Raw genomic sequence first — 19,558 nt, forward strand, 5'->3', positions numbered from 1 at the left:
TCCTGTCAGTCCAGTACTCACTTAGCTTTTTTTCCCTCTTTTTATTCTATGGGAGGCAATAATCCATTCCAACATAATAAACTCAATTAAGATAGTAAAAATACTTATAATAATAATAAATCCATAATAATTTCTAACAATAAGAAAAAAAATTTTTGTTATAGTCTAAATTATTTAAATTTATAAACTTTAACAAAAACAGTACTCAAAAATTCAACAACACTATATTACAATAACAATTTAGAAACAAACTTAATAAATCTTTATGCAATCATCTCCTTAGCATCAATTACACTTTAAACATTTGTCAAAAATAAATTAATTATAATTATAATAAAAAAAATTAATAGGACTGGACTGGACCAAGTGGTCCGGATGCCTGGTCTCTTGTCCAGTCCAACCCGAAAAAATAGTCTGGTCTTTTTAGTCCTTTTGGTCCTGAAGGACCAGTGACTATACAGACCGAACAAGACTGAGACCATCTCGGGTTGGATTGGACCAGACAGGACTGGAAGACTTTTGCACAGCCCTAATGTTTAGTAATGCTATTTGTCGTATGAGAAAAAAAATTGGAAAAAAAAAAAAGCATGTGAGCATATAAGGCATAAACAGACTCTAAGCCCGTAAACCTGTCAAGTAGTCCCTCCACTCCTTTATATAATTTTTTGCAAACATTTTTTATGTACAGATGAAGAAAAGTTGTTATATTGTTTTATTTGTTAAAAGAATGACTCAAAAAAGTAAAAAAAAAAAAAATTCTCAATATTTTAATTATACTCTTATTAACCAAAGAAAACACCATCATGCCTTATTCCAGTTACAATAAAACTATTAAAATTACAAGGAATATTGGTCCCTGTAATTTTAATGTAATTTGATATAGGTTTCTGTAATTTTTTGTTGTTGTTTTAAGTCCTTCTAGTTTATTTCGTTTACAATGATAGTTCCTTTATTTTTGAATATATTTAAAAGAACAACAAGGTAATACTAATAATATTAAATATGTTAGACTTGTGGCTAATGTCAATAATCCTTGTGTTAAGGTGAATTATGATTCAATAAATTGAAACATAAAACAAAGCTATGTGGGTAACAATATTAATCTGTTGAATTATAATTTTATCTTAGCACAAATTAATAGTGCTAGTTACAAGTCATTATATTTAATACCACTAGTGTTATATGATCATTTTTCTAGGCATATTCAAAAACAATGGAACTAATGTTATAGACGAGATAAAATAAAGAGACTTGGAGTAATACAAAAACTATAAAAACCTATCTCAAAACAAGTTAAAATTATAAGAATCAATAATTATATATTTTTTTTAAAATTATGAGACTAAAAATAAAATATTATTAAATGTTCTGACTAGATTCCATGACTAGTTTATCACTGAAATCTCTCACAGAAAACATGGCTTGTGGCTCCAAGCCTTTTTATAAATTATTGGCAAATGGCTTAGCCATTAGGCAGTGACCTACTTCCCAACGCCAAAACCATAATTTTGTCTTTGACAAATGTATTTCTAAACATGTCTTATATAACATACTTTTTACAAATCATATATATGATCAAGTCAATTGTGTGTGTGTGTGAGCCTATAAACGAACATACGATTTTCATATTCCATCATCTTGTGCGTCAGATTTGGTGATAATTTTCAGTGCTAATCAATGTGGTGAAATTTGGAACATTTAGAATTAATTTTAATAGTTTAGATTTAAAATTTTTAATTTGTAATTTTTCATATAAAAATTATGTTTTTTTTTGCTAGAATAACAATTACAAGATTATCGTTATTTTAATTCTGTACCTATTAAATAATAGTTTTTAAATATAATTTTTTTAATCAAATATCAATCATCCAATTTGATCCATTGGATCCCTAATTTTGGGATGAGCACCAAGACGCTCATTGTTATTGTGAGATTTGAATTGTCTAAGTCAAAATTTAATGGTTCATATTTAAATTTTTTAATTGATAATTATTGAATAAAAGTTTCATTTTTTGACATACTAATTATTTAAAAATCATATTTATTTTAGATTATGCCCCTATAAAAATTTTAAATTATTAAAAGTATGAAATAAAATTTTATTAAATCTAGATCAATGATATGGTGTGGACCACGGGCCACTCAAAATCAGATTGAGTTTTGACACCAAATTTGATCATTCATTGTACGTGTACAGTCTTCTTTCATTTACCAGTAGTCTAACAGCATGATCCAGAGCTCCGAACTAAGAAATGAAGAGTTGTAATTACTAATTAGACTTCTTTTGTATAAAAATAATTGGTAGTATTATCATACATTTTAGCTACACTTAATTAAAATATCACTAAAAGACACTTGTGTATAATAATAATAAAAAAAATTCTGATCTCTTTCTTTAGAAATAACAAAAAGGATATTTCGTGTTCTTAATGTTGTAGAGCTATGCCACGGTAAAATTCTCAAAACTTACGTAAAACTAAAATAGGTCTCTTATATTTCCACAGCCTGTGAATCATGTGTTTCCACGTACTGTCTACATTTCATAGATAAATTTTAGTATCATTCGAAGGGAAAAAAAGGTACTGATTTTTGTGAAAACACTGAAGCAAAGAAAGGCTGCGTGGTTAAGCGTAAGCCTCTGCAATACCATTGCAAGCTTAAGATGAAGCTGAGGCAACGCCAGAAGACACTCCAGTAGATATTTTTAGTGCCTTCAACGATTCGTTCACTGTTTTTCCAAATGATCCATCTGATGTTGGGTCAAGATTATTACATTTAAGAAAAAGATTACAGGCTTAACACGTGACACTTCACTCAATCATGCAGTCCAATAACAAGGCGAAATGGCCTAACAAGAATCTAACAAGATGTGCAGATGGTAAAATGCCATGTGGAAAAAAAAATCGAACGGTCTGCATTTATCAAGCCACAGTAAAAAAAGGGGGGGGATATATTGAAAAGAAAAAGAGCCTAAATCCTTGGAAGTGGTAATAGAACAGCAGTCCCCATAATTTGAGAAAACAGCAATATGTCTATGACACTTTTTCTGCCGTCTCAGGCAGTATAAAACCAAAACTTTCACTCATCTTATTACATATCTGTGCCATCAACCCAACCTCAACTTCTTGACTTTGTCAGATTTAATGTCAAAAATGTTTTTATTGAGAATGAAGAGTAATTGCTAAGGTACACTAGAAGAGGAATAGGCATGGATGCAGATCAGATGGTGCAAGGGTGTTACAGGCATGATTGGTGAAATAATATAGAAATACACTTGGCTGTTTGCAAGAGTTTGCACTTTTCAGGGGGCAGACTGTTGGGAGGATTTGGGAAAGAATGAAATGAGAAAAGAGGAGGGGAGGGGAGTGGCATTGGCCTGGAAAACCTACCAGGACCCGCCTTGAATCCTAGAGACTATAATCTGTTGGTTATATTATTTTTCTGCTATTCCTGGATCTAGGACTGGGTCTGTGCGTTGGATTTCTACCAAATTCAGAGATAGATCTCTATATTTCTGATATTGCTTAGTAAACTACTTGGTATCTTAGGAAGGTTCTCTATCATTTAACAGTTTGAGTGTGGCTAGAGTGGTACTGATAATAGCCAGAATGGAAGTGCAGGAGTGATAGTCTGGACTAGAAAACAATTCTCAGTCATGGGGGGGAAGTGGAGTGTTGAAGGAAGATGTGAGCTTTTAAGGAGTTTTCAAGGGAGAGAAAAGTCTACACATCCACGGTGTTGGGAAGGCAAAGCTCTAAATTGGCATCAATGATTGGAGACAAGGACATCTGTATCCCTGCATGAAGATATCACCAATTATCTATTCTCCCCAGGGCAACATATATTCCCCAAGCAAATAGTCTCCATGCTGTTGAACTCACAATGTCTAGGTAGCGCAATCCCAAATGAGTATGGAAGTACTTTTCAGCTATTGAAAGAGAAGTGTTACATCTCAAACTTCAAGGGATCAAAACCGTCATGTAGATTCCATGCCAAGTTTTGCAAACGAGCAACAATCCGGAATCCAACTCAAGTTTATTGAGGACCCACATGGAGAATTCACTGCATCGAACTAGCCATTATCAACTTTGAGGGGGAAGCGTTAATCCCCCCTTGCAGTAGTCATTAAAACCTCTGCAGAAGTGCCTTGATTTCATTTATGATAAAGAAATCTCATCCCCTAAATGACATTGCACCCCAACCCATCACAATTACTGTCCTCCATCTCATTCTTGAATTCACTCCAGCTATAACCAGGATCCTTACGTACCTGTTTGTCACTCATCATATCTCTAACACGTGTTGCATCATCCCATCTTCCCACAGAAGAATACATGTTGGCAAGAAGCACATAAGAAGCAGAATTTTGAGGATCCAATCGAAAGAGTTCCTCTGCTGCTCTTTTTGCTAATTCCAGGTTAGCATGAATACGACATGAGCTCAGTAAAAACCTCCCAAATGACTGGATCATTTTGGCATGGCATACTATCTAGAATGACTTTTGCTTCATTGAACCGGCCAGCACGACCCAGACAATCTATAATGCAAGTATAGTGATCTACCATTGGCATAATTCCAAAGTTTTGCTGCATTGAATTGAATATTTCAACACCTTCATCAACCAAAGCAGAATGACTACATGCCGCTAATACAGCTACAAAAGTAATATCATCTGGCTTTTCACCCAATTGGATCATGTCCTTGTAAAGCCAAACAGCCTCAACACCACATCCATTATGCGCATAACCATGGATCATTGCATTCCAAGTAACAATGTTTTTAAATTTCATCATATTGAAAAAACACCTGGCTCCATCCACAACTCCACATTTACAATACATTTCAATAAGAGAACTCCCCACAAATATGTCATCTACAAAGCCATCTTTTGTTATTTGTGCATGAATCTGCTGTCCTTGCTTTAAGGAAGAAAGTTTTGCACATGAATTTAATATGTTAGTATAAGAAAACTCAGAAGGAGTGAAGCCAAATTCTCTCATCTGCTTAAAGAAACAGAAAGATTCTTGGTCAAGAGAATTGATTGAGCACCCCACTATCATTGAGTTCCAACAAACAACATCCAGTTCAGAAAGTTTGCAGAATACATGCTTTGCCAATTCCATTTCCCCACATTTTGAGTAAACATTGATAAGACCACTGGCAACATACAGATCATTATATAATTCAAACTTTAGTGAGTATGCATGAACTTGTTTCCCCTCAACATTAAGTCCTATTTCAGCACATGAAGTGAGAATAATAGCCAACGTAGTCCGATCAGGACGTACACCTTGGAACAACATTTTTCTAAATAGTTCAACAGCCTCTTTGTGATATGCATTCTGGATGTAGCCCGAGAGCATAGCATTCCATGAAGTCAAACTTGGGCATGGCATGCTGTCAAATATATAACGCCCAGTACTAATATTCCCAGACTTGATGCATGCTGCTAGCATATTAATATAAGTAACGTCATCTGGTTCAAACCCATAAGATCCCATTCTTCGCAGATACTCTAAAGCGCTCTCACTGTTGTACACGTTTCCATATCCAGCAATCATTATATTCCAAGAAACAACACTCAGTTGAGGCAAATTAGTAAAAATATTTTCAGCACTATCCATGTCTCCACTTTTTGCATACATATCAAGCAGTGAATTGTTCAAGTGGAGATCTCTTTCAAATCCTAGTTTAATTGAAAGTGCGTGTACTTCTTTGCCCAAAACAGTAGGTGGGAGGCCATAATTTTGAACATAGAGACCAATTTCCTCAAATCCTCCTTTTGAGCAGATACCCAAGATGGTTGACAATGAGACAGAATCAATATGAATACCTTTTCTTAACATTAGCCTACACATTTCAAAAGCTTCTCTTGCCTGATTTGTCCGAGCTAATCCACCCATCATTGTAGTAAAAGAAACCTCATTAGGGTCAGGTATGTCCCTAAAAATATGCATTGCATCCCTGGCAAGCCCGCACTTACTATACATGAACAAAAGAGCATTGACAACGTACAGATTCCTGTCAAGACCAACCTTGACCACAAGACCATGGCTTTTCCTGCCAAACTCAGCATCTGTTAAAGCACCACATCCACTAAATATGCTAGCAAATGTAATATGGGAGGGCTTAATTCCTTCCAACATCATTAAGTCAAAAGTATCCAATGCCTGCTGTTCAAATCCAGTTCGTACCATTGTGCTAATCATAGTGTTCCATGATACAGTGTTCCTTTCAGGCATTTGTTGAAACAATGTATAGGCATCCCGCAAGTTGCTATGTCTACAATAAGCACCCAAGATGGCATTCCAGGAATATATGTTTCTTTGAGGTGTTTTACAAAACACACGATAGGCAACATTAACATCATCACACTTGGAATACAGTTCAATTAGGTGATTGGAGAGAAGGGTGTCAGAACAAAGGGACAGACGGAAGATTCGTGCATGGAGAATCTTACCTGCTAGGAGAGCTTTCTTGCTGATGCAAAGCTGAAGAAGATTTGCCAAATTGGGAATATTGGTTTCCATGAAAACCCAGATAAACTACTAGTTCAAATTACAAGCATGGGTGTTATCCTATTACTTGATTGGTCCATTCAAACACAGCTACACACATAATTGCGTATGCCGGAATTCAGCATAACTTTAGAGCAATAGTTTCAGATTTTCAATATTGAACAGCACATGCACTAACCTTATAGAGTGAAACATTTGAAGAACTTCATCTCTGTACTCTCCTCAGCCACCGAAGTGAAAATCAAGAAGTTTGATGTTGCAGCAAATCTTACACCAACTTAGCACGGCCGAGAGCTGTTCAATGAAAGGTGGTTTGCAATTTAGGGATTTCTAATGCTTTCTCGTTTTGGTGGCTTGCGACATTGGTATCCTTCTTCTCCATTCAAAATTATTCACGTAGCTTTTCTTACATTTTATTTTTTGGGGAAGCTTCCCCCCTTTCTCATTTTTGGGCCAAAATATTCCACAATAATCTGGTTTGTAGTAATATTTTCAAGAAAAAATTAATTTTTTAATCTTTAATAAGTTCATCAAGTATGTAACCCAGTCCTCATACTTTAACTCAGTGGCGTCCTTATACTTTTCCCCGTTTTTTCCACCCATCCTTATCTGTAAAATATTAAAAAAAAAAAAAGAGTCTACAGAGTTAAAATTGCTTAGTTGGCTAAAGTGAGAAAACATAAATAGCATGAAACCCTGTAAATTAAACTACCCAAATCAAATAGACCCAACAAACTGAATCGAAATCATTCCGTAGCAACAAGCTGGTTCGACCACAACTAAAACCATTTCAAATGATGCATCAAATCAAAGAAATTTCGAATTAAAAAGTCAGTACTATTGATCACCAAGCACCAGTCAAACCCACAAAGACAACTAATCAATAGAAAACAAAAGGGAAGCGGACGCGTAGAAACATACCCGGTGAAACCACTTAGCAGCCATGAGGATGATAATGACCAGGAGATGGATTGATGACGCCAGGAGATGGGACCGACTGACGGTAGCAGATCGCGGGTTGAGGCGCCGGAGGGTAGCTGGAGATGCCTTGGAAGGTTCCTCACTAAGGTGGCGGGTAAGGCGGCGGAAACGGAGGAGGAGGATAGTGCTGGTGATGAAATTCTCGCCACCGTCTTCACTCTCAGTCTGAAGTCTGAACCCTATTTGACCCACAATTTTTTTTTTTTTTTGCCAGCAAGATTTATAAAATTTACATGTCATTCTTAAAAATTATTCTCATTTTATTTTATCCGACGAGGCACTGATAAGGCTGCCAACTAAGCAATTTTAACACCGCCAGTGGCAGCGGCGGAGTGGAGATCTAAACTCAAGGATGCAATTTTGATTTATTTAAAAATATTCAAATTCATATAAAAATAAAAATGTAATAATTTTTTTAAAAAAATTACATGCCTGATGATTGTGATTAAATATTTTAAAAATCATGAATTAAAAATAATAATTTTAAAAACTATGTTGTTGTGAAAAGGTTGGATTTAGAAATAAATGATTTTAAAAATATGGTTTATAATCTTAACTTTTCTATAAACTATCAAAATTAATAAGAGAGGAGGGGAAGGAAATTTATTTAAAGAGTGAAACAATAAGATGAAATATTAGAATAACCATTGTCAATATTTTTTTAAAAAATATTTTATATTTTGAAACATTAAATTACATTAAAAATATCTTATAAAATGAGATGAAGTGAGTGATAATAGATTAAAAAAGTGAGTTGGGTGTCAACGGTTTTCTCCTTTATAAAAAGAACAAAACAAGTTGTTTATACACGTAGCTTTACCATTGGCCAATGCCACATAAGATGAGTTATGAAAAAAAAAAATTGTGCAGATAGGATAGATAACAAAAAAAATAAAAAATTACATTTAGGTAAGAGAATTTATTATTAAAAGGTCTTATAAATTTATAAAATACTCTAACATCTCAATTGTACTCTGCCCACCCAAATTAAAAAAAAATCTCTATTCTCAATTTTCACATTCTCTTCTCTTTTTAAATTTCCTCTCTTCTCCTCCCAATCTTTTGTAACACGTTATTAGTGTAACACACCACATAATTTAGACATGTTCTAGAATATATATATATATATATATATAAAGAATTCTTTGAGCATGCTTATTTAAGAAAATTGATGAGTGTATGGATGGAAAAATAATTTCTTTTATCATATTTTGAAGAGCAAATGACAACATTTTTCACTAATTCTTGTTGCATTGAAAAGTATACATCATAAGCTTTCCAGAGAGTTCTAAATCATAATTGTTGGAAGTATGTGAAATACTAATGGATTGAGGAAGGATGGATAACATCATGGACTTGATAAATAAATAACAAATAAATGTATTAAATATGAGTGCATAGGAGCTTCTAGTATTTTTAAGTACTCCCTCCATTAAAAAATGTAAGCCATTTTTTAAGGAGTTAGATGTTTAAAAATATAAGCCATTTTTAATCTTTCAAAGTATAATTATGACTTTTTTTTTAAAGTATCCCTATTAATAAATGACTTTATATTTATTGTGAGTGTTTAATAAGAATAAATATGAAAAGATAGGGTTAGTTTAAAAATAGATAACTACTTTATTAGAGGTGAGATTCGGTTAAAAATGCTTTATATTTTTGAATAAGGGAGTAAACATAATCAAACATTAATGGCAAGGCCACATTGTACTAAATTTAAAATGGGCATTATGTTAAAAATTAGGAATATGAGGTGTACCTGCTTGGAAATCCGATGGTTATATTTGCACCTTAACCCATAAAGTGTAGCACATGCCCCATGAAATTGGCTTGCTATCAAGAGTCAAAGTTTTGATTATGCAAACTTCACCATAATCACATATGAAATAGATATTCAAAAAAAGTTGGAAATAAATGTTGGGTAAGATCTTCTACTTCTTGTTTGTTCCTAAGTGAAACAAATAATATTTTTATAAAAAAAAATAAATGGATACAGAAGACTTACATTACATGGTTTCTTATCCCAAAATTAGGGGGAAAGATGAATAGGTGGGAATGAAAGTACATGAATGTATTTTCTATATCTCATATAATGAATAGCTAGAAATGAAAATAAATGAATATATTCTCTATGTCTCATATAGATCCTCATTTATACATGAAACATAAAAGTCCATATGACATTGATTCATGAAATATTAGAAAAAAATTGCCAAAAGTAAATGTTGACATAAAGAAGAATTACTAAATTTATATTCTAGCTGACATTGCTCCAACATACAGAGAAAGAAAAAATTGAATCACGATTTAAGCGTGAAAGGAAAATTAGTTCCAACTATATAAAATTTATACAAGGAAAAAAAGTAGCATATAATCAAGATGATCAATTAAGGAGCTAACAATATAGAAAAGATTAAGATATAACTGAATTGAAGTCCTTAGAAGAGAATTAGGTAACTAATAACAATAAAGACATCCCAAAAGTTATGTCAATATGAGATATGATGGAATCAAAAGACATAAAGTTATCAACAACACTTTCAATATGTGAGAATAAAAAAATTACAATAGAATGAGGATTTTGATAGAATTTGGATAGAAAGTTAATCATATTAGAGAAAAAAGATGTAAGTATAATTACATTCGCTTGTTTATGACGTTGAAGTTATGAATTTATGATGCAAGAACTTAAGGTGTGATATTATACATGAGCATTTATACCAATACAAATAAGAAATATATGCAAAGCTTGACTTTCAATATAAAAATATTTTACAATGATCCAACATGTGTTTCACTACATTATGGGTCTCAAGATGTATGAAATTATCTTTTGATATGTTCTTAGTCTAGTAGTATAAAAAATATGATATGCATGTAATGAATGTTAGTTTATTTATATGGCTCTCTCTAAAGTGGTATTTATTTAAAAATCTCAAAAAGATTCAGATGATAAAAAACTTGTAAACATTCTTGAGAATTTTCTTTGTCATTATATTTGCTCAAATGATTATATACATATCGATTTGCATTAAAATTGATTGATTTAATATTATTGGATATCATGAAGAGTTTATATGACTCACTTGGTTGTCAAAGAAAATGTTAAAATGGTAGATGATTAGATGTGGATTGAGATCATTTTTTCAAAAATATAATGAAATATGGTTCTAAAACACTATATATGAATGCTTTTATAGAATCATTTTTGATATTGCATCGATTCACAATGAAGTTTGTATTTGATATGATATATATGAGAAAATTATTATGTGTGATTGCTTTATTAAACTTATTTAAGATCAAATTAATTAATTATGCACATGTTATAAATATCTAGTTTGATGCACACGAGTTGACCTCCAAGTGAGCAGGAGGCTATTTATTTGTAAAAATACATGTATATCCTAATAATTTGTTAGTAACTTCTATTGTTACTTGTAACATCCTGAAATTTATAAATCGATTTTTCACAAATTATTAATTCAACAAATTATTTTTTTTCATTGAACCCTTGTCATACCCTTATCATGGTAGAAAAATTTCTACCATGATACATCCAAGACAATATACCACAAGTCTTAAAATATCTCAAAAAGCAATTAGAACCATGAGGGACAGACAGGATCCTCATGGCATGATATTTAAATCAGGTCATGAATCAAGAGGGACAAACATAATCCTCTTAGTTATATAAATACATTTAATAAAAAGGATTAGAGTTTACATATTGTCAAAATAAGAAATGTCCTAGGTTGGCACAAGATACATTGCATAATACAAAATGAGAGGTAACGTAAAAGATGGTGTCTCATACACCAAAGTTACACCTTTGGTATTTTCTCGGCCGGACTCTCTCCTGTAAAAATATTAACCACAGGGAATGAGACTTAAAAGTCCCAGTAACCAAAAATTAATATATAATGATACATGCGGATGTAATTAATCATGTGATTGCTAAGTGGGCACACAAAAACATTTAATCGAACAATATTTTCAAATAAACCGAACAAGTATTTAATTGCATGACTACACCTTATATCCTCCTTTCGCCATGCTCGGACGCCAAATCACCCGGCCAAAGATGAGTTGGACCAAGCGACACGCCACTCATTGAGTCCAATGAGGGCTTACCATGTGGTAATAATTAACCGAACAGAAATTCCCAATAACAGCATATATTAAAATACCCTGACAAGTCATGCATCATTTAAATATCCAAACAAAAATATATCCGAACAATAATATCTCATCATGATAAACAAAAAAATAAATTTATAACCCACTTGGCAATAATTTCAAACAAGTATATAATAGTATCTATTTTCAATAATTCATAATTTTTTCCAAACAATAAGACAACATATAACCATTCACAAACACACTCATCACAACACATTAATAATGGTTACCTTGTGTCTTGAATAACAAGTTTCCCTTTACAACTCCTTTTTTACCACTATCTTTGTTAACACAATCTACATAATTATTTCATAATACTATATATTAATTTTACATTAAATAAATAACTCTAATTAAAGAGTTAGAAAGTCTTAGATCTATAATCTATATCAACATTAATTTAAGATTTATGCCTCATTTACTTTCCAAATTCTTTTTTTAAAATTCTCATACCTTAATAAATCATATTTAAGCCTCAAATCACTTCTAATATCACAATTTCATCCATCTATATCTAAAAATCCATCCAAAAATAAATTAAAAATTTTAAAATTATCTTGAAACCTCAAATCACCTTTCTATAGCCTCAAAAATACCTATTCATACTTAAATAAATATTTAATAATCAGATGTTTATCTCTACATCTCAGATTTAACATAAATTCAACTATATAGATCTAGAGTTTAACTCAAAAATTTTTAAACATGAGTTTCAACCTTAAGAAAATATTCTATAATATTTATTATACCTCTAAGAACTTCAACCTATATTTTTAATCCATCATATCATTAGATTAATTATCCTATAGAAAAATTCTAATCAAAATATTTGCTCTATTCTACAAAATAATCATATCACTAGAAAGTTAATACTATTTAGAAAATAACTATAAAATTAATTTTGTAATTAAATAATTTTTTAAATGTTAATCTAAACAGGAAAGTTAGAGCATACCTGAAGAAAAAGAAAATAATCCCCCTTGCAAGAAAACGCTGAGCAACGTGAGGGGAAGAGAGAAAAATAATATAAAATTAGGATTGTGGGTCCCACAATTATATTAAAAAAAACTATAGGTTTGAACTTAATTATTCAAACCTTTAGGCCATTACTTGCAATTTTCACAAATTATATCTTGAACCATTTGTTGCAATTTTTACAAATTATAAAAATTTTTCTTTTGGCTTCCTTTGCAATGCGCCTCCTCCTTTTATACATGAGGAGGTGCCTTTCCTTCCCACATCTAATCGATGTGGGACTAAACCCCCTCCCCCTTTTTTTTTTACTTTCTTTTTCTTTTTTTTAACTCACACACACACAAAAAAAAATATTTATGTATTCTAAATCTGAAAAATTATATCTTAACTAAACATTTCTTATAAAATTTTAAATCTAAATTTTAATTCATAATTAAATACCTAACCATAATATTATTTCTAAATAACCTCAAATAATATAAATTTCTATTATTATCATTTTTTTTATCCTCAAAACCTAAATTCCATAATTTTTTATTATATAAAAATCAGGACGTTACATTACTCCCCCAAAATATACAAGTGAAAAATGTATTTATACTCAAAAGATATGCATAGAAGAAATGTTTCAAAATATTATATGTAGGAAATGATTTTTTTATATACTTGTAAAAATAATAGTAGCTTGTAGGAGCATTGATAATAACAACGTTCAAAAAATTGACACACAAATTTATAATATAATCACTCAAAAAGACTCAAGAAAACTTAAGAACAATGAGCAATATTATCGTTATGGGGAGTAAAAGTTATGTTATGCTCTTTTTAGTTGTTTTGTTATTTGTCCCACTATGTTTTATCAATAAGATTTTTAATAAGACAGTTTTAATAAATATGAATATATTGTGTATTCTTTTCCTTTACCTAAATAGTATTCTTAATAAGGTTTTAATGATCTATTTATGGATATTTAAAAGGAAGTGTTATGAATATTATAAGATTATGTGAATGTCTCTATCTTTTAGTTTCTCCAACTGGCAATTTTTTTATTATTATGTTGTATTTTTTATTTGATTTAAGTGATATACACATCCCTGTAAACAGAGGGCATATCAACTATATTGTACATACTAGAATAAAAAAGCTGTCGGTTCTCACATTCTCTCCCCCCAGGTTTTTCTCATCTTTTCTCCACCTAATTTCTACTTTTTTCTTTATAACAATTACCTAAATTAAGTAAATTAATAAAATAATTAAACTAGTTTAAAAAATTAGTCACAGAGTATTGATTGTTAAGTGAAAATAATATAAATCAGCTTATTTCAAAAAGATAAATAAGATACACAAGCTCTACATAAATATCTAGATAGATGTAAGTAAGTATGAGGATAAGTTTGTTGACCAGAAAAATGCTTAAGAAAATGGTTGATCCATGTATGTATAACTAAAAAATAGTTTTTTTAATTATATTTTAGTTTCTGAATAAAAATAATTTTTATGAATAATGATAATATAAATATAATAACTCAAATATGATTTTAGAATTTTTTAGATAGTCTCAAATAATATTATATTACGAGAATAAAAACAAGAAGTTTTTTATAAACCAAATTTTATAAAAATTTTACTTATTACAAATAAAATAAGAAGTCATTTATATTATTAATATACAAAATTCTGCGTTTTGACCAACTCTTTTATAATTGCAATTATATAATTTTTGAATTTACAATAAAGAAAAAGGAGTTTGATATATTTTTTTTTAAACTTTGAGTTCACAAATAAAAATATTTGATTGCAATATAAAGATTCCATGCAATGATTTGGTTAAAACCAATTCATTTTATGTTATAAAAAAAAAACCAACTCATTTTAGGGAGAATGACATTTAAGGCTTCTTCAAAAGAATTTATCACAATAAGAGCCCATTAATTTTACATCAAATGTTGTCTTGTAAAAACACACACATATTGTTAAATGTTGGACCTTAAGTTCTTACCTTGTATTTTTTGTTAGGATTTTTTTAGAAATTTAACAAGTTAAAATGTCACTTTTAACAACAAAATATAGATGTTTTCATATGACAATATTTAATGTAGAATTGATGAGTCCTTAATTGGGACAAGTTCACTTGAGAAAATTTTAAAGGCCATTCTCCCTTCATTTTATTTATATGCCACTGCCACATGATAACAAAAAAAAAATTGTTATTTCTTCAATATCAAGTACATACACTAAGGTGTCAAGAGTAGTTTTGTTTTAAAATAAATTATGTGACACTAGAATGATAAATAAAAAAAATTGACACCAGTAATAACACTTTCTTTATAATATATTCTATTTTTTAATGATTATAATAAATATATAAATATAATTTATAAAAGTGGGATTGTAATTATAAAAAGATAAATAATATAAAACACTTTTTTTCAATCAAATAATGAAAAAAAAAACTCAAAAAGTATGCATCCTTATATTTTGAAGCAGTTAATGAACAATTTTAAGGAAATAAATATTATTTTAATTGGTACATTAAATTGATAGTCATTTTGATGACTTTTTAGCTATTCTGTGATTATAACTAACATCCTATTTACTTTCATCTTGATTCTAATAACTAGCACCTAAATCATGTTTCACTTTGTATATGTGATAGAAATTTTTTTTATGCTACTCTTTCACAATGATTTTGAGTGAAACAGGACTGTAATGTCATTAATTGTCCTTACATTACTTGAACAAAAATGTCTAGTCTTAATGTACTTTTTATCAAGGGTTTTTCTAGTTTTTTTAAAGGAAAAATTACACATAGGTCTCACAAAATAGAATTTATTATTAAGAAGTCTCATAAAATTCATAAAATACTCCTAAGTAAATTCTACATATTTACAACTTGGTAAAAGGCATTATCAATAGTAGTTATAAATGTTCATTGCTCAATTGTTAATACCTTTTATCAAGTTCTAAATGCATAAGATTTGAGACTTAAAAGTGTTTTGTAAATTTTATGAGACCTTTTGATAATAAATTCTCTTCCATGAAACCTAAGTGTATTTTTTTCAAAAAAAAAAAATCTACTTTAAAGAAAGATACTACTTATGTTAGAGATTTTTTTTATTTATAGTAACTAGTTTCTTGTTAAGAAGTTGTTAATAAACTTTCTTTTATTTTTAATTGGTCTAAATAAAATAAGGAGTTATTTATATTATTAGTGTACAAAATTTTGTGTTTTGACCAATAATTTCATAATTGTGATTATATAATTTTGAATTTACAATGGCTAAAAATGGTTTTAATTTTTTTAAAAAACTTGGAGTTCAAAGATAAAAATATTTGATTGCACTAAAAATATAGATATTTTTTTAAAAAAATGTGTGTTTTGACCTATTCATTTATTTGTGGGTCACATGATAACACAAAAAAAAGATAGTCATCACTTCAATAACAAGTACACATTAAATTGTCAAAACTAGTTTTGTTGTAAAATAAATTCTTTGATACCAATAATGGCAACTTTATAATATATTGTCATTTTTAAGCGTGAAGGAGGTGCATTGAGGGTTGAGGCAATACATTAGAAAATATACCAAAAATATAATGATTGTTTCCCAACCTAATTTTTTTATGATTATAATAAACAAATAAATATAATTTATAAAATTTTCTTTGTAATTGTTGTAAAAATAAATAATATACAGTTAAATCTATTTTTACAAACTCATTCAAACCCCACCAAAAACTTGGGGTTCATGATTATCGACCTTTCTATTATTATCATGTTCACTATTTGACTAAAGTATAATTGTTATTTTTGAAATGGGTGGAATGGAAAAAAATTGTTTCTTAAAAAAAAAAACTCAACAAACCCCCATCATTGGGATGAGGGAGCTCATACTAATTGGCTCAATAATAAAAAAAGTTTGAATTATGATTCAAAATTGAATAATAGAGAAAAAAACCCTCTGAGTCAATGTTGAATTTTATCAATTTGCAAGTGAATATTCAGATTTTGAAATATTTGTTTCACAAAGTCATTCTAGGAGTCAAAGAAGAATTAAATGAATCACATAGAAAGATAGAAGATCACAAGTGGCAAATTGATTTTCTATCAAAGCTCTATTAAGATGTTATGAACGAAGAACCTCCTATATATTTTGAATATATACCATAAAGGTAATGGTTCTTTTTAATCTAATTTTTTATGATTATAATAAATAAATAAATAAACATAATTTATAAAGCTTTAATTGTAATTAAAAAGGGTAAATAGTATAAAATATATTTTTAAGTTTGTAAGGACAAGTCTAAAAGTATGGGTTTTTATATTTTCAAGCATTTGATGAAGAATCTTGAAAAAAATACTATTATATTTGGTACAATGAAGTGATGGTCGTTTTAATACATTTTAAGATAACGTTTGAGTATAATTAATATTCTAACTAATTTTATCTTAATTCTTTTAATTAATATCAGAGTCATGTTTCACTTAGTATGTGTGATATAAAATTTTTTTATACTCTTGTTACCTTTTGACATTTATTTTAATTGAAACAAGACTCTGATACCACTAATTGTCCTTATATTTTTTGAACAAAAATTTATTTTATATCATTTATCCTTTATAATTACAATCACACTTTTATAAATAATATTTATATGTGTATTATAATTATAAGTTTTTTTTAGGATGAAAAAGAATCCTTATATTTCTATATATATTTTGATGTCTAGTCTTGATGCTTTTCTTGTTCAAGGTGCTTCTTATTTTAAATATAGCTACTTCTATTGATGTTAAAAATATTGGCCCACTGAATTCTTATTTCTTTAGTACATTGCCTCTGTCTCCTTGCACCCTATCTAGTATGCCCCCAATCTAGTATCTCATCATTATCAAATAACTTAATCTTGTAGACCTTAAGGGCTTCAAACAGCTTTTGATCCTCTGCATTAAGGTATTATATATGCCTTTCATCTCATGTACCATATCAAGCTCATTGAAGGGAAACTAGCATTGTTTGCTTCGATAGTCCTACACCAAGCCACCTATCAAACTCTGCATCTTAGTGTAGATTATTGACTGTTCGTTAAACGCATCAAGTATGATGCAGTAGAGGAGTAACTGTCAAACCCTCATTCGGTAGTGAATCTTTATCTCTATTCATGATGAGCATATATTATAATAGAAAAAGATGAAATAACTATTTTACATTTCATGATTCAAATTATATTATAGAGAAAAGATAAGGTAAGGATGGCATTGGTAGAAATGGGGAAGAGTTTACAACTGATATTAAAATCATGTTTCACTTAGTATGTGTGATAGAAATTTTTTTATACTCCTGTTACTTTTTTACATCGATTTTAATCAAAACAGAACTTTGATACCACTAATTGTCCTTATATTTTTTGAACAACAAATTATTTTATATTTTTATCCTTTATAATTATAATCACACTTTTATAAATTATATTTTTATATGTATTAAAATTATAAGTTTTTATAGGTTTGAAAAGAATTCTTGTCATTTTATGTATATTTTAATGTTTATGCTTGATGTTCTTCTTATTTATTATGCTTCTTATTGAAAAAAATAGTCTATTGTAAATAAAACTTCTACTGTTGATGCTAAAAATATTAGCCCACTGAATTTTTATTTCCTTGATACATTACCTCTGTCTCCTTGCATCTTTTCTAATGTGTCTCATAACCTGATAAATCATTATTCTCAAAAAACTTAGTTTTGAAGAACTCAAGCGCTTCAAATAACTTTTAAACTTTTGTATTAAAACATAATTTTGCCTCTCCTTAAATTATATTAAAAAATTAATAAAAATAATTTTTTTCATGTCATGTATCATATGTATTTCATTCTTCTGACATGAAAATTTTTATTAATAACACAATAGAGTTAATTAACTATAAGAGGGTTTAAAAAATAAAAATTAATGAAATTAATTTTAAACATTTAAATGTGGGGAAGTTATATGCCACATCCTTAAATTGGGGGTGGGGTTTATGCTTTTTAATCTAAATAAAATATTTTAATAGTAATTATAAAAATATAAATAACATATAGTTAAATTTATTTCTACAAACTCATCCGAATCTCATCAGAAACTTGATGTTTATGATTATCGACCTTTTTGTTATTATCAACTTCAATATTTGATTATAGTATAATTATTTTTTTTGTAATAAGTAAAATGGATAAAAATTATTTCTTAAAAAAAGAAACAACTCAACACACTCTGTCATTGGGATGGAATGAGGGGTTTATACTAATTAACTTGATGATGGAAAGAGCCCGAGTTATGACAATGTCGAATAATAAAGTGTTCTTGTATTTTCAAGAATTTGATGAAGAATCTTAAAGAAATAAATATTATTTTACTTGGCACCCTAAAATGATGGTCATTTTGATATTTTTTTAGCTAACTTGTGATTACAACTACCAACCTAATTAGTTTCATCTTAATTCTTATAATTAGTATCAAAGCCATGTTTCACTTAATTTATGTGATAGAAAATTTTTTTTGTACTCCTTTTACCTTTTCATACTAATTTTAATTTTACAGGACTCTGATACCACTAATTATGCATACATTTTTTGAACAAAAATTTATTTTATATTAGTTATCTTTTATAATTACAATCACACATTTATAAATTATATCTATATATTTATTATAATTATAAGTTTTTTTAATGTTAAAAAGAATCCCTACCTTTCTTATGTATATTTTGATATCTAGCCTTAATGCTCTTCTTATCCATGGAGCATTAAAAAATAATCTATTTTAAATAAAATTATTACTATTGATGTTATAAATATTAGCCCATCAAATCTATGGGTTGGCTTTCCTCCTCTTTCCCATCCTTCCTCCTATCCTTCTTCCTACAT

The 19,558-nt window shown here is 29.2% G+C and overlaps 1 protein-coding gene across 1 annotated transcript; it reads right to left on the reverse strand.

The window, feature by feature from the left end:
* Nucleotides 1-2,932: 2,932 nt before the first annotated feature.
* On the reverse strand, nt 2,933-7,675 carry LOC129297414 (pentatricopeptide repeat-containing protein At4g20770-like). Its single transcript, XM_054935755.1, is given in 4 exon segments — nt 2,933-4,447; nt 4,449-6,545; nt 6,697-7,127; nt 7,440-7,675. Coding segments are annotated over 2 exon segments (2,349 nt in total). The 5' UTR covers nt 6,531-6,545; nt 6,697-7,127; nt 7,440-7,675; the 3' UTR covers nt 2,933-4,180.
* Between the last annotated feature and the right edge of the window lie 11,883 nt (nt 7,676-19,558).

The sequence above is a fragment of the Prosopis cineraria genome, unplaced genomic scaffold, assembly GCF_029017545.1.
Source record: "Prosopis cineraria cultivar Desert tree isolate PC_DT_omini unplaced genomic scaffold, ASM2901754v1 PC517, whole genome shotgun sequence".
Taxonomy (NCBI): Eukaryota; Viridiplantae; Streptophyta; class Magnoliopsida; order Fabales; family Fabaceae; genus Prosopis; species Prosopis cineraria.